Below are 16,609 nucleotides of genomic sequence, written 5' to 3'. Positions count from 1 at the left end.
ACAACTAGAAAAGTACATAGACTGCTTGATAATTAGTTTCTTGAACCACGTACCTGTTCACAGACTTTTCAAAAAACAAGTTTGTTTTACTTTTTTTGGTACCTTGGTCATGTTACTTCCTTGGTAAAGATCAAAGTTTAATAAAGCTTAACAAAGTTTAATAAAGAAAAGGAATAAACTACTATCTAAATGTGTTAAAAGCAATCACCAAGTTTAATCAATTTAAAAATATTCTCTTAATTTAACGGAAATGTCAGCAGTTCTTTACAATGCTTAGCAGCTAAATTCCGTGAGTATAACATTTAATGTCTTTTTGGTACATTTAATGTTCAATGCCTTTGATGAAGGGAACAAACTGTTAATTTCATACATGTGCAGCAAACATCAAGATTACATAAGTAAATGCAAATGTGTTCATCTGTAACTGTATGGAATCCTGTATTAAATCAAGGGATAAAATGTACTCCTCTCAAAGGCTGTTCATGAATGATTAAGCATAACTTTCAACTGAGGCCTGAATACTTGTGTCAATAGGGTTTAACATTTGTATGCCGAATTTACTACCATAGCTGTGATAGTGTGGAAGGTATGCTAGCTTGAAATCAGAAAACTCAGCAGTGAGACTTGCATCTTAGGCAGTTTACTTCCACTTTCTGGACCTCTGTTTTCTCAACTATTTAAATGGAAAGAATAAAATTTGTGTTACAAGGTTTATCAAAGTAATATGAGACTGCATTTCGAAGTGCCTGACACATCTCAGATCTTTTGAGGAGATTGTGAAGCCAGGGAATATGTCAGTGAAACAAGATCAAATATCCAGGTCTTAAATTGTGATTCTGTAGGACAGGAACTCACAAATTAAAAATACAGGTAAGGGTTTTAGTTTTTGCTTGTTAATGACGAAAACTTTTAAGGACGCTTGAGTTAGCTGGAGACAAAGCAGCAGCACCAGGAGTAATGGGGAGAAGGGGCTGATAAGAAGGTCAGAGAAGCCTTTTATAAGTGTCTGGCTTGTGCTGAATGCCCAGAAATGGAAGCCCAAGGAAATGTTGTGTGAGGACCAGGAAATTATGCAGTGTCACCACTACTCACGGAGATTATCGCCTGAGAAGACTAAAATGATAATACTTCTTAGGTGACCAGAGGATGGGAGAACCTCTTAACAGGTTTGGAGGTCCACATAAAGAATAATTGGGGTCTAGAATTATGGAAGAAAAACAAAGCAATACAAAGAAATGGAGCAGGGCTATAGCAGTGAACCAATTGGTTGGTAAGTGAAACCTGTAAGATGCCTAATTGAGTAACTTAATGACTAATTTTATTAGACTAAACAGAACAGAAACCATGCTAATCTGTAACAAATAGGTGGCGCCAGCCTATTAGAGTGAATGCTATTGGTTAGACTAAAGCAGATAATAAGCCAAGTGTAGGAAAAATGACATTTTCTGATTACATCCAGAACAGGCACAGAAAACATATAATAAAGCTTGAAACAGGTGGTTGACAATGCAGAAATCAGTCACTGAACTGAAAAGATAAGATGAACATTGTTAGAGGAATTTAGGATTAAGATGGATGTAGAGCTTGCAAAAGAAAACCTAGCTCTCTAAGAAAGTTCTCCAGCCCTAGAAAAAAATACCTCAGCAAGAAATTGCAAGTAACAATTGCACCAGGAGTCAGCATCTATTTAACTGTATGTTTAATTAAGTTTCTAACTCAAATGAGAAATTTTGGGCCATTGTCAAATTTTTGCTTAGATGGCTACAAATACTTGGCAATTCATTTTCACAGATTTTGCAGCATCCATAAAGCCCTCCTTACTGCAGAGAATGCAGAGGTATTTATCCAATAAAACTTCATGTAATTGCTGCTATACAGCAAAACTATCATTACTGGTAATTAAAGTTGTGATACCTGATATCATTTGTCTCTAGACATTTCATTTCATGTTTTCTTGGTATTCTTTTTAAAGCCACACACTGGCGTAAGAATGTAAGTAGCACTCAGAATACACAATAATTAATTCTTCCAAAAGTCTATCTTAAGCTTATTGAGAGTTAGACCTCCAAAGGCACAGTTAATATAAATGTAATGAACAAGGATGCTGCATAGACAAGTTTTCCACTGAAAACAGTATTTTAAGTGATACTATATGGTGCTTCAATTACCACCAAAAACTGCACTGGTTATATAGAAACAGTAATGCTCATGAGTATGCAGTTGTAGTTGGGCTTCTATTTACCATTTTCAAGTGAAAATCTTAGGAGGTTTGGTGGCTGTTGCTTTTTTTTTTTTTTTTTTAACTTTCAGGATGATAGTTACTGGTATCATTTGATAACTTTAATGATTTCCCAACCTTAAATTAACCTAGACAACACAGAATTTTTTATTTATTTTTATTTTTTGATGAAAACAAGAAATACAGTAGTGACACTTTATTTTTCCTTCAAGCACATGGGAGAAGACAAAAGTACTAATAATCATCATTGAGTTTGACAAAGAAATTCTACTAGTACTTACACTGCTTAGGAACATAAATGTCAAGTACATTACTAGGGCAAGAAATATCAAGTAAGACAACAGAGTCATATTTTTCTTTTTGAGGTTATTTTCACAAGACATAGCAACAATTTGTAAAATATTCAGACTACTGAAAGATCACATTCAAATTATATTTCTAAGAATAGAGCCATATATGAACAGAGAGAACAAGCTAATACATTAATGAATATTCACTGAAGTCTTCATACTGCACAGGACACAAATTTGGTATTTTTGCACATGTTGTCAATTATAAGCAAAAAGCAGGCCTGTAAACATCAATTTTGTCATAGGCTGAAATGGAGAAAGGAAATAGATTTTACTCAAAAACAGTGACATAAGGAGCATATACCATTAATCTTCCACACATATAAAGGTCACTCCTAGGATAATCGAGAGGAAATACCCAGACTTACAGTTTTGTTTACAAAAATCTACTGGTGAATTCAAGGACTTAGGAAAAATTGAAGGAAAATCTTCCTCCAAGCATACGATTTAAATCCCAGCTCCTCTTCCCTGGGGAGCACCTCAGGGGCCTACCCTGCCACCCCTGACCCTGCAGGGTCTTTCCTGTGGGCCTTTCCAAACCCACTCCACAGCAGGCTCATTTCTGCTCTGGACTTAGCTCAGTTTCCCAACCTAGACTAACCTCTCCACTGTGTGTGTTCAGACCTCCTCAATCCTAAGGGAGCTTAGGGCAAAGCCTTCAAAACCGAAGGGGAAAAATTCCCCTTATCCCCTACAAGGAGGCTGGAGATCTTCCACAATGCAGGCTGCAGCCTGCTTCTTCATTTGTTAGGAGCAGGGAAGGAAATGCAGAAGCTGAGAAATGAGGGCCAAGAAAGCCAGGCAGTAGGATGGAGACACATGGGACATCAGGGCAGGAACAAAATAGTACAAAGGAGAAGAATGACCTACAAAATGCTACCCTGGGGTCATTTCCAAGCAGTCCAAGGCCTAAAAAAGAATTTCCATCTTTAGAAAAGTGGAGTGAAGCTAAGTTTTGGTTGCCTTCACTCACATCCTGTTCAGGACCTGTCCTGAACCCATCACTGTGAGGCCCTTCTCTCTCTTTCCAGCTTCTCAAACTAAAAGCTCAAGAAATACACAGGTTTTGGTAGAATGGATGGGGTAAAAGATAAAGATGTCAAAACCTGCCTAAAAGAACACTGCCTATAACTAAACAATTAACCTATAGGTCTCCCTTTGAAATTTGCAGACCTTGCTAAAGGAAGTGGGGTGGAGGAATAAGGGCAATAAGAGATCTGGAACCCATTTAATCATACCTTTCCTCTCTGAACACAATCAAGGAAAGAGCAAATTAAACAAAAAGCCTGCTTTGCCAGTTTTGTTTTCTGTTCATAAGCTTAAACTGCTTCACAGTGAAAGGGAAGAAAAGAAGGGATGGGAGGGAGAGGAGAAGGGGGCGGGAGAGAAAGAAAGACACGGAGACAGAGGCATAAGAACTCTCACATTCCAGAAATATCTCTTCCTCAGTGCCCCAACTCTGGCAACTTTGTCATGTTCAGAGTGAGAGCAGGCAGGGAAAAGAGGAAATGCCTAAAGAAGTTGCTCAGATTAAGGATGGTTTGTTGGCTAGGAATCAGAAAGACTAAGCTGGAAGGGACTGCGTTCCAGCCTTGCTTTGGGCACTGTCACATATGACTGCCCATCCTGGTGGTAGGGAGTGTTCCTGTGAGCTCCCTGGGAGCTACATCTACAGATAGTTCCTGAAGGCAGACAATGGTGGCCTAAGCAAAATTCAACCAGAAGGTGAGAGCAAGTAGGGATGGGCTATAGCACAGGCTTCATACTTACCAGTAGCTGGTCATGATGTAGAGTAACCAAAGGTACAGGAACACCAATGTGATATCATAGAACACTTTTCATCTATTACCTCATTCATGCCTAGCAGTCACCCACCAGCCACCAGCTTGTTCTACCAGATAACCAGTAGGGTGGATGGCACAAGCCCAGGAAGGCAGCTGGGATCCAGTTGGTGGTAGTCTGGAATGTCCAATTTGGGTTGACAGCTGTGTTAAGATACCAGTTTTGTCTTGCAGTGGTAATACCTAAAGAGCTTACCATAAGTACATGGGTATCAGGTACACAGCCAGCATAAAGTACGAAGCCCAGTCAGTTATTTGTGAAGATGTATCAAGATTCTTTGTGGCACAGAACCACTTAAACTGGGAGAAGACCAGGGTCACAGACAGGGTCCAAGCCATGCAAAGAAAAGCAGTATGGTACAGTACATCTATAGTATCATATGTTTGGCATAGAAGCCGTAGAAGGCCATGCACTTGAAACATGTTAACACAATGCAGAAAAGCATGAAGGTCCAGAGGAAGAATGGCATAGGCAGGTAAGCCAATAATCTTACAACTGATTACTGAAGATTTAGAAGAACCAAAGGAAAAGATAATCCGCAGTATGAAGAGAAAGCAGACAGAAGACTGCATGCTGTTGGCCAAGCATAGGTCCAAGAGGAGGTGGTAAGGAAACTTGTGCAGAAGCTTCTCACAGGACAGAGATTAGCCAGACTGGAACCTGAAGGATCTGGCACTCTCCACTGGCTGCCTTGGTGGGCCTCGAATTCCTCTACGGGGCCCTTCACCCATCAGGTAGTATTGTAGGGGATTGGGCCACAGTTCTCCTTTGATAATCTCTGCAATTCTGTCGAATTCTAGAAGGCTGTGGTCTGAAAACCAGTTGAAGAAACTAGGGATAGTGTTCCCTTCCCGGTTTCTGTGGATATGAGCCTGGGGATCTTGGCCTCGGTGCCAGCGGATTGGCGTGGAAAGAGACACCACCCGCCCAGAGGATCTGCGCTCATATTCCTTGACGAGCCCCTCATTTCGGAAGTAGGGGTTGCCCTGAAAGATGAACTTGAATTTGCAGCCTGCTCTGGGGTGCTTAAGCTCCTCCACCTCCAAATTGATCATGTATCTCAGCATGTCTTCATCTTGGCCACTGATCATAGGTGACAGCTGGGGGTGGTTTCGAAAGGCGGTGACCCAGAAACCTGGGATATTCTGGATAATGAAACTTCTGCGCTGCATGTGGAGCCTTCGCATGCGGCCAAACTTGCGCTCAAGCTGAAGGAAGGCCCTGTCAGCCTGGGCATTTACGTTTGACAACTCTTGATCGATGGCCTCCAGTGAGTCCATGCAGTTATTGATCTTCGGGGCCCTGGGCCGTGTCTCCTCTTTCACCCCTCCTGCCACTTTTTTTTCCTTCTGCACTACCTTCTTTTCCTCCATCACCGCCCCTGCTTCTCCCTCCTTTTCCACCGCTGCTGACATGGCGCACTTTTTAGTCGTCACTTCCTTGGCCTTCTTCCCGGCTATCATCTGAGACCCCAACCCCCCTGCGCCACAGGCTTCTAGAGCCTTCTGCCCAGCAGGGCCACGGGGCTCTCCAAGCTGACAGCCATTTTTCTGGCTGTTAGCAGCAGCCTCGGAGGCAGAGGCTGCTTCCAGACCTTTCGTAGAAGGTGGAGCATCCTCCTGCCCGGCTTTGGTCGCCACACAGCCGCGACTCCCGGCAACTGGGACGCGGAGCGCGGGGCCACAGTCAACAGGATCCCGGGATGCACCTCCCTCAGCTGCGGTCTCCAGGCTGCCCCCACCTGTGTTCGCCATCACCTGTGTCGCCTCGGTTTCTTCATGGAGCCCTTGGCACTGGTCTAGGTCCGGATCTCCTGGGGCATGGTCGGGAGCAGCCAGGCCGCCGGTTTGGGCGAGAGGGAGCTTGTTGCCCCCATCCAGACCGCTCATTTTGGTAGAAGTCAGACTGGCGGTAGAAGGAGAGCTCCTTGTCCTCCGCAGCTGCCGCACTCTGCCCGAAACGTCTAGCGCCACCCTTCTTTTACTCTCGGCGGTGCTACCATGGCAACCGGTGATGTCACGGCGGTAGCTTCCTAACATCGCGCGAGAACTCTGCGCCGGTGACTACGCTTATCAATCAGTCGTATTCCTTTGTCTTCTTGTCACAAAAAGAATTTCATCGATCTGGAAGGGGAGTTTTACTTACGTAAATGGATGTAGACCAGACTCAAACATGTGAGAACTGTGTTAATGTGGATTTATAAGCCTCTGAATGAATTTCTAAGGCACCTAAGCTATTGTTTCTTAAAATAAGGTTAGTTTCTGTCTATTCAAGTCAGTTCATAGGGCTTCTCGTGAGTAGGAAAGTGGATTCACAAACTCACAGGCCTTCCTTCTTTAAGGTATGGATTCTTGGCTATTACCAAAGAATTTAGATGAGCAGAGTTTGATTTTTAAAGAGAAGTGTTACTATGTTTAGTGTTATTTTTAAAATTAAGGAGCAGCTGAAAGGCAAACTTCTCTCATCCTAACAAGACATAATAAAGGAATATTTCAGTTTGTCTTACAGATTTTAAAGTTTATATAATTTGACCAACATCTACAAAGCAAGTGGACAATATTTCCTCTTCACTTTTAACTAATAAAGAGTAGCAAAATGTTTTTCCTTACGTAGAGGTAACTGGCACAGGAGCACAAATTGAGGCTTTTAAGCGTTACTGAAAGAAATACCTCAGGGGATTTTAATTTCTAAACTGACGCATATGTTCTTTTCCTCAGGTTACAATCTTAATCTAAAAGCGGTTCCTGCTTCATAATGCCTGTAGACATGAAGCTAACACATCTTTGCCAAAATGTGTTCATGTGGTAATTCACTGCAGCACAGGAGCAATAATCAGCTATGTGCAGGGGCATCTATGCTATTGTCTCTTAAAATATTTACTTTAAAAGTAAGGTTAGTTATTGTCTATTCAAGTCAGTTAGCCCTTACAATTCATTTGATAGTGATTACCAGTACAATATGTTAGTTTGTTGGAGAATAATGGTGTTAATCCTTGGGAAAATGCAAGACCAAAGGGAAATTTAAATTTTGCATATTTATGTTTAATGTCTTACATTTATATTCGAATAAACGGTTATGATTATAACTCTTTGTTAAAGAAACTCCATTTTGAGCACCCTAGATTATGATCACTTTCAAATACAGACTCAGAAGTACAGATTTAGAAAAAAAGGATTTAGAGGAATGCAGCATATATACCAAGACTTCTAGCGAGGGAAGGAGTGTAGCTGTGGTTCAACTAAGATAAGGTACTGATGAAAGGTCACTGGCAGATAATACAGAGAAACAGCCAGCCTTGCAGGGTTTTTTGTATGCCTAGTCAGCCTACCAAGGACAATGTGTCCAGAATGACCTCTTTACTGCCTGCCAACTAATCAGTTATCCCATAAGAAATAGCAAACAAGATTCACACAACAGAGAGCAATTATTTTTCTCTCCCTCTTTCCTCTTTGTCTTAATAAACGCTCTTTTTTTATTTGTGTGGTGAAATCAATCTATTGAGGTATCATCTTTGTAAACAAGTAAACAGTGTGTTATAATTGACTTTGTGACTTTGAATTATTGACACTGCTCTGTTTCTTTTCCAAAGAATCTTTGCAGTGTTGAAAGAGTAACTCTTTTCCATTATAACCTGAGCCAAGTTGAAGAGAAGCAGGGAATACTGAATGAAAGTTACTTTTCCATGCAGGAGGAAAAAAGTTTGCTATTATATAAATTTATAGAAAAGTATAAAATTACATGTGAACTTATTTTTCTTTCTATGTGTGCCAAAATTTTTTAAAGATTTATATCTCTACTACTCAAAGCATTCCCATCTCTAGCTTTTATTAGCTCTGTCACCTGAATCATTTTTCACTCATAACCACCTGGCCATTCTTTAACACTCAGTTCATGTAGATTGTACTAGGCAGTTTAAATACGTTAGATTTTATAAACAAAGACCCAGTGAGCACAGAGAAGTTAACATGCCCGTGGTCACATATATATTAATTGGCAAACTGCCTCCTCCCACTTTAATTACTTTACCTCCTTCCTTAATTACTTGCCATTTTGACGGTCTTCTGATTTCTGTATAGCCCTTATGACTTTTACCATCCAACTTAGTACAGTTATGTTTCACTTAATGACAGGGATTTTGTCATTATGGGAACATCATATAGTACATCTATCAAACCTAACTGCAATAGCCTACTACACATCTAAGCTAAATAGTATATCATATTGCTCCTAGGCTACAAACCTGAACAACACGTTGCTGAACTGAATACTGTAGGCACTTGTAACATAATGGTATTTTTGTATCTAAACATAAGAACAACACAGTAAAAATAGAGTATTATAATTTTATGGTCCCACACTTGTATATGCAGTTCATCTTTGACCAAAATGTTATGCAGCAAATGACCGTAGTTATTTATCCTCTACTTTTTAACTTTATTGGTTGTTTAATTAAGGTCAATTTTATCCCAGCTAGATAATGATGACTGCATAGCAGCTTCTGTAGCATCTACGATAGTATAGCCCAGTTACTGTCTCATAGAATGTTTTAATGAATCTTGATATTTAAGTGAAAATTTAAATTTAAATAAAAATTTTGATTTTACCAAAATGAATAGTGTGACTATCCTTGTGTTTCATTTTGAGGTGTGTGGATATATAATAGTAGCTATGAGTTATATTTTACATTTTGCATATTAGAGTAATATATATTTTGTACATAGTAAAGTCTGTTCTACTGGAAATTGGCAGTAAACCTTACTACACAGAAAAAACTACATCAGTGACTTATGATTCTATGGAAAAAAACGATAGAAAATGCCATGAAAATCTATGAGGTAGTTTTTATTTGCAAGGAGGAAAGGTATTTAATGGAAGTTCAAACATAAATTAATACAGTCAAACAGGAATGACTTTACTAAAGTATACAGTAAAGATTGGAAAATTTGTGAAATATCCCCTATTGTTACATCTTTGGCCAGCAGTTTCTTTTTCAGAATGATATAGTTTCTGGTTCATTATAGCTTACATTTATTTAGTGTTTTCTATATACCATATACTTTTATGTGCTTAAATGTGTATCTCATTTAGTTTTTACAAGGACCCTGTGAGGTGATATTATGACCTCCACTTCACTATGCCTCAGAAGGAATTGAGGCAATGAGAAATAAAGTGGTTTATCGAAGATTACACAGCAAGTAGTGGAGCCACAATTTGAACGAGGTAATCTGACTAGAGAGCCTGTGCACTCATTCGCCATACTATTCTGCAACCTTACACAACCTCTAACATGAAAAACCACCTTCTTAGAAATAAGACCACATGACCATCCCAATTTAATGTTGAACTTTCTTCTTTATCTTCTTTTCCTTTACCTGTCTTTGTCCATTCAGGCTGCTGTAACAAAATACCATAGAGTGGGTGGCTTGTAAACAGTAATTTACTTCTCACAGTTCTGAAGGCTGGGAATTCCAAGATCAAGGCACCAGCAGATTTGGTGTCTGGTGAGGGCCTGCATCCTGGTTCTTAGACTATAGTTTGTTGGTTTTTGTGTTTTGTTTTGTTTTGTTTTGTTTTGTTTTGTTTTGTTTTGTTTTGTTTTGTTTTGCTGTGTCCTCACATGGAAAAAGGAGTGAGGGATCTCTCGGGTTTCTTTTATAATGGCACTAATCTCATAGGGCTCTAACCAGAAGTCTCTTTTATAGGGCACTGATTGCCTCCCAGAGGACCCTATCTCCAAATACTCTCACATTGGGGATTAGGTTTCAATATATTAATTTGGGGAGGACAAAGACATTCAGTCTATAGCCTGCCCCCATCCATAAAATTAGTGACAATTGTTGAGGAAGTGCCCAGTTACTAAAGAGAAACAAGAATTCATGATTCTCTGTTTCAATACCTTAATAGTTCTCAACTCATCAGGTATAACATTTATTTTTTACTTTTATTTTTATTTTATTTTATTTTTAGATGGAGTCTCACTCTGTCGTGGCCAGACTCGAGTGCAGTGGCAAGATGTTGGCTCACTGCAACATCCACCTCCTGGTTTCAAGCAATTCTCCTACCTCAGTCTCCCAAGTAGCTAGGATTACAGGCGCCTGCCACCATGCCTGGATAATGTTTTCTTTTTTTTTTTTTTTTTTCAGTGGAGACAGGATTTCACCATATCGGCCAGGCTGGCCTCGAACTCCCAACCTCAGGTGATCCGCCTTGGCCTCCCAAAGAGCTGGAATTACAGGTGTGAGCCACCGGGCCTGGCCAGATATAACATTTCTTTTTATAACATGTGTTCCTTTCTTGAAATTCATATTGTATATCAACATGCACATTTTTTAAAGTCATTATAATAATTTAGCTGTAATTTAAAGGAAAAATAAAAGGAAAGTAATTTTTAAAATATCTATTTTAAAATATAAATGCTTTGACATGCCAACACTTTATGGCATGATAAATTAGTTAGATGGTTATACCTGTAGACTCACTAGTGTATGAAACTACTGATGCAACTTGATATAGGTATAAGTTACTAAAGACATAAGCAGCAATGCTTTTCTGAGATAGATTTTCTGAAATTTTGAGCAGGTTTATGATAAAGTTCTGGAGGAAAAGGACAGAATTTCCTCAATTCACATTTATATCTCTTTGATTATAAGACACACTTTTTTCCCCCACATTTCTTTTTATTTAACTTTTAAGTTCAGGGGTATATGTGCAGGATATATAGGTAAACATGTCATTGGGGTTTGTTGTACAGATTATTTCATCACCCAGATATTAAACCTAGTACCTATGAGTTATTTTTCATTATCTTCTCCCTCTCCCAACCCTCCACCCTTAGATAAACCCCAGTGTGTGTTGTTCATCCATGTGTTCTCATCATTTAGCCCCCACCTGTAAGAGAATATGTGATACTTGGTTTCCTGTTCCAGGTTTAGTTTGCTAAGGATAATGGTCTACAGCTCCATCCGTGTTCCTGCAAAGGACATGATCTCATTCTTTTGTATGGCTGCATAGTATTCTATGGTGTATATGTACCACATTTTCTTTAGCCTATCATTGATGGTCATTTAGGTTGATTCCATGGCTTTGCTGTGTGAATAACAGTGCAGTGAATATAGACATGCATGTGTCTTTATGATAGAATGACTTATATTCCTTTGAGTAAATACCTATTAATAGGATTGCTTGGCCAAACAATATATCTGTTTTGAGGTCTCTGAAGAATCACCACACTGTCTTCCACAATGAATGAACTAATTTGTACTCCCATCAACAGTGTATAAGCATTCCTTTTTTTCTGCAACCTCACCAGCATCTGTTATTTTTTTACTTTTTAATAATAGCCATTCTGACTGGTATGAGATGGTATCTCATTGTGGTTTTACTTTGCATTTCTCTAATATTCAGTGATGTTGAGGTTTTTTTTTTTATATGAATATTGGCTGCATGTATGTCTTTTTAAGAAGTGTCTGTCCATGTCCTTTGCCCACTTTTTAATAGAGTTGTTTTTTCTTGTGAATTTAAGTTCTTTATAGATGCTGGATATTAGACTTTTGTCACATGCATAGTTTGAAAACATTTTCTCCCATTCTGTAGATTGTCTTTTCACTCTGTTGATGGTTTTCTTTGCTGGGCAGAAGCTCTTTCATTTAATTAGATACCATTTGTCAATTTTTGCTTTTGTTGCAATTGTTTTTGGTGTCTCTGTCATGAAATCTTTGTCCATTCCTATGTCCAGAATGGTATTGCCTAGGTTGTCTTCCAGGGTTTTTATAGTTTTGGGTTTTACATTTAAGTCTTTAATTCATCTTGATTTAATTTTTGTATATGGTATAAGGAAGGGGTCCAGTTTCAATCTTTTGCATATGATTAGCCAATTATCCCAGTACCATCTACTGAATAGGGAATCCTTTCCTCATTGTTTGTTTTTGTCAGGTTTGTTGAAGATCAGATACCTGTAGGTATGCAGTCTTTTATTTCTGAGTTCTGTATTATGTTCCATTGGTCTACGTGTCTGTGTTTGTATCAGTCCCATGCTGTTTTGGTTACTGTAGCCCTGTATTATTGTTTGAAGTTGGGTAGTGTGATACCTCGAGATTTCTTTTTGTTTAGGATTTCCTTGGGTATTTGGGCTCTTTTGACTTCCATTTGAGTTTTAAAATAGTTTCTTCTAGTTCTGTGAAGAATGTCAATGGTAGTTTAATAGGAATAGCATTGAATCTATAAACTGCTTTGGGCAGTAGGGCCATTATAACAATAATGATTCTTCCTACTCATGAGTGTGTAATGTTTTTCCTTTATTTCATCTCTGATTTCTTTGAGCAGTGTTTTGTCATTCTCCTTGTAGAGAACTTGAACCTCCGTGGTTAGGTGTATTCCTAGGTGCTTATTTATTTATTTATTTATTTATTTATTTATTTAGAGATGGAGTCTCGCTCTGCTGCCCAGGCTGGAGTGCAGTGGCGCAATATCGGCTCACTGCAAGCTCTGCCTCCCGGGTTCACGCCATTCTCCTGCCTCAGCCTCCCGAAGTACTTTATTTTTTTTTGTGGCTATTGTGAATGGGATTGCCCTCCTGATTTGGCCCTCAGCTTGACTGTTTTTGGTGTGTAGGAATGCTAGTGATATTTACACATTGATTTTGTATCCTGAGACTTTGCTTATGTTATCAGCTTAAGGAGCTTTTGGGTTGAGACTATGGGGTTTTCTAGATACAGGATCATGTAGTCTGCAAAGCAGGATCATTTGACTTCCTTTCTTCCTGTTTGGATGCACTTTATTTCTTTCTCTTGCCTGATTGCCCTGGCCAGGACTTCGAATACTGTGTTGAATAGGAGTGGAGAGAGTGGGCATCCTTGTGTTGTGCTGCTTTTCCGGAAGAATGTGTCCAGCTTTTGCCTATTCATTATGATGTTGGCTGTAGGTTTGTCATAGATGGCTCTTGTTATTTTGAGGTATGTTCCTTCAATACCTACTTTATTGAGAGTTTTTAACATGAAAGGAGTGTTGAATTTTATTGAAGCCTTTTCTGCATCTATTGATATAATCATATGGTTTTTGTCTTTAGTTCTGTTTATGTGATGAATCACATCATTGATTTGTGTTTGTTAAACCAATCTTACATCCCAAGGATAAAGCCGTTTTGATCATGGTGGATAAGCTTTTTGATGTGCTGCTGGATTTGGTTTGCTAGTAGTTTGTGGAGAACTTTTGCATTGATGTTCAGCAAAGATATTGACCTGAAATTTTCTTTTTTTGTTGTATCTCTGCCAGGTTTTGGTATCAGGATGATGTTGGCCTCATAGAATAAGTTAGGGAGGATTCCCTCCTTTTAATTTTTTTTTGGAATAGTTTCAGTAGGAATGATACTAGTTCTTCTTTGTACATCTGGTAGAATTCAGCTGTAAATCTCTCTGGTTCTGGGGTTTTTTGTTTTTTGGGTTTTTTTGGTTGGTAGGCTTTTTATTACTGATTAAATTTCAGAACTCACTATTGGTCTGTTCTTGTATTCAATTTCTTCCTAGTTAAGTCTTAGGAGGTTGTATGTATCCAGGAATTTATCCATTTCTTCTAGATTTTCTACTTTATGAGCATAGAGGTGTTCATAATATTCTCTGATGGTTGTTTGTATTTCTGTGGGGTCAGTGGTAATATCCTCCTTGTCACTTCTGATTGTGTTTATTTGAATCTTCTATCTTTTTGTCTTTATTAGTCTAGCTAATGGTCTGTTTTATTAATGTTCTCAGAAAACCAGCTCCTGGATTTGTTGATCTTTGAAATGTTTTTGGGTCTAAATTTCCTTCAGTTCAGCCCTGATTTTGGTTATTTCTTGTCTTTTGCATGCTTCTGATTTGTTTGCTCCTGGTTCTCTGTTTCTTTTAGTTGTGATATTAGGTTTTTAACTTAAAATCTTTCTAACTTTTTGATGTGGGAATTTAGTGCTATAAATTTCCTTCTTAACACTGCCTTAGCTGTGTCCCAGAGATTCTGGTATGTTGTATCTTTATTCTGATTAGTTTCAAAGAACTTCTTGATTTCTGCCTTAATTTCATTATTTACTCAAAAGTCATTCAGGAGCAGGTTTTTCAATTTCCATGTAATTGTATGGTTTTGAGTGAATTTATTTGTCTTGATTTCTAATTTGATTTTGCTGTGGTTCAAGAGATTTTTTGTTATGACTCTGTGCCCACCAAGGCTTTGTCTACAATGGTAGTCATCAGGGGGAGGAGAGTAAACAGCACTCCCACATGCTTGGGGGGCAACGAAAGCAAAATCTGCCCATATAGACGTACTAGCAAAGCAATGTGGGGAGTTGCTGTGAGCCCAGGGGAAGCTGCAGTATGAGGAGAGAGCATGCAGGCTGGCACATGGCTGTAGTGGCCACCCCACTGGAGCTCTCTGCTGGTTAAGCATGGTCCACCAGCACAGAAGGTATGGTGTGGGCCCCCAGGGAACCCGAGATCACCCTGCAAGCAGGAGTGGCCAGGCTGGGGCCCCAGGAGAGGTCAGCAAATCAAGGGGTGCTCAGGTCAGACCTGCCCTGTCTGACAGGCAAGACCACTCTGCAGAGTTCAGATCTGACAGTTCCTCTAGGGTTAACATTTCCTATGGGAGCAAGTCGAGCCTAGAGGGGATAACCAAACCCTCTGGGTTCTGCATCAGCCGACTTGCTGCCCCTAACCCTTCTCTAAATAGCTCTCTCTGCCAACTTGAGTGTCCATGGTGGTCGAGGGGTTCCCTTCTGCCAGGGTTCCAGAGGCTGCGTGACAGTAGGTTGCTCCTTGCCAGTTCAACTCACCCATTCCCCTGGAGCCAGTGGAAGTCAGGAATGAGTCCTGGTATGCAGTAGCCCCATGCAGGGTTCCCAGCTTTCTCCCCTTTTAACCCAGTTTCTTCTTCCACATTTTAACATCTCTGAAATGACTATCCATGATATAATCAATGGCATCTTACAACTGCTACCAGCAGAACAGCAGTCATGGCATACTAGTCATCCAGGGGGTGTGAACTTGGCTATTAGCCTTGCCGACATGATTGGACAACTGCAACCTCTTGACGTTTCAATCAGTAAACTCTTTAAGAGCCATTTGAGGAAGGAAAATCAGTCTTATTTGTTCCCTGAAAATATTCTATTGATACCTTCTGGTAAGATCAAGAAAGTGCCAGCACCAAAACTTGCAGAATGAGTACTGGAGGCTTAGGGGGAAAATATCCCAGAAGCATACTGTTATTAGTACTAGAACATTCTACTAAGATATGTTGTCATCATCAAAATTATTCAAGAATTTTGAATAGAAATTGATTACTATTATAAATGGGAAAATAATTAGAATAGTGAAACTAGTTTATAGTGAAACTAGTTTATTTCACTCATAATTTACTTTGTATATATACCTATGAGTGACATATTTTAAAACTACATTTTAAAATCAAAAGGTCTTTCAATATGTATGCAATAAAATTCTAAGAATTAGAAAGCTTTGTGTCACAGTTTAATTGAAAGTTCTTTTCGTTCTTTTCTTTCTCTTTCTTCGTGTTTACTAATGGCTTATCTTACATTGAATACTTTTAGAGCAGATGAAATAAATCACTTGTAAAAATACAGCACATATCTAAAAAGTGCAAATTTTTTGTTTTCATATGTGAAATATTCATGTGCCACATAATGATGTTTCAGCAAATGATGGACCACATATCCAACAGTGAAATTATGATGGAGCTGAAAATTTCCTATTGCTTAGTGTCATCATAGCCTAAGTAATGTTGTAGCCCTCATAACGTCATAGTATAACCATTACTCGTGTATTGGTAGTAATGCCGTTATAAACAAACCTACTACACTGCTAATCATATAAAAGTATAGCACATACAATTAGGTACAGTACATAATACTTGATAAAACATAAATGACTATGTTACTGGCTTATGTATTTACTATATGTTATTGTAGAATATATTCTTTCTACTTATTAAAAAGAAAACTTAACTGTAAAATAGCCTTAGGCAGATCCTTCAGGCGGTATTCCAGAATAAGGCATTTTTATCACAGAAAATGACAACTCTGTGTGTTATTGCCTCTGACGACCTTCTACTGGGACAAGATGTTGAGGTAGAAGACAGTGATATTGATAATCCTGAGTCTGGGTGTGCCTAGGGTAATGTGTGTGTTTTGTCTTCATTT

At 39.0% G+C, this 16,609-nt stretch overlaps 1 protein-coding gene across 1 annotated transcript; it reads right to left on the bottom strand.

Moving 5' to 3' along the window:
- Positions 1-2,390: 2,390 nt before the first annotated feature.
- On the bottom strand, positions 2,391-6,469 carry TSPYL4 (TSPY like 4). Its single transcript, XM_017869917.1, has 2 exons — positions 4,360-6,469; positions 2,391-2,835 (listed from the first exon to the last, which is right to left on the bottom strand). Exon 1 carries the CDS (start codon positions 6,318-6,320, stop codon positions 5,076-5,078), a length of 1,245 nt encoding a protein of 414 aa, XP_017725406.1. The 5' UTR covers positions 6,321-6,469; the 3' UTR covers positions 2,391-2,835; positions 4,360-5,075.
- Between the last annotated feature and the right edge of the window lie 10,140 nt (positions 6,470-16,609).

Source organism: Rhinopithecus bieti, unplaced genomic scaffold (genome assembly GCF_001698545.2).
Source record: "Rhinopithecus bieti isolate Rb0 unplaced genomic scaffold, ASM169854v2 scaffold_4829, whole genome shotgun sequence".
In the NCBI taxonomy this organism is placed as follows: Eukaryota; Metazoa; Chordata; class Mammalia; order Primates; family Cercopithecidae; genus Rhinopithecus; species Rhinopithecus bieti.
The sequence above is the reverse complement of the archived record's forward strand: the minus strand, read 5'-3'. Positions and strand labels throughout refer to the sequence as shown.

What these genes read in the sequence shown, in the direction of transcription:
- TSPYL4 (XM_017869917.1), bottom strand. Translation starts at nt 6,320, where the DNA reads ATGAGCGGTCTGGATGGGGGCAACAAGCTCCCTCTCGCCCAAACCGGC.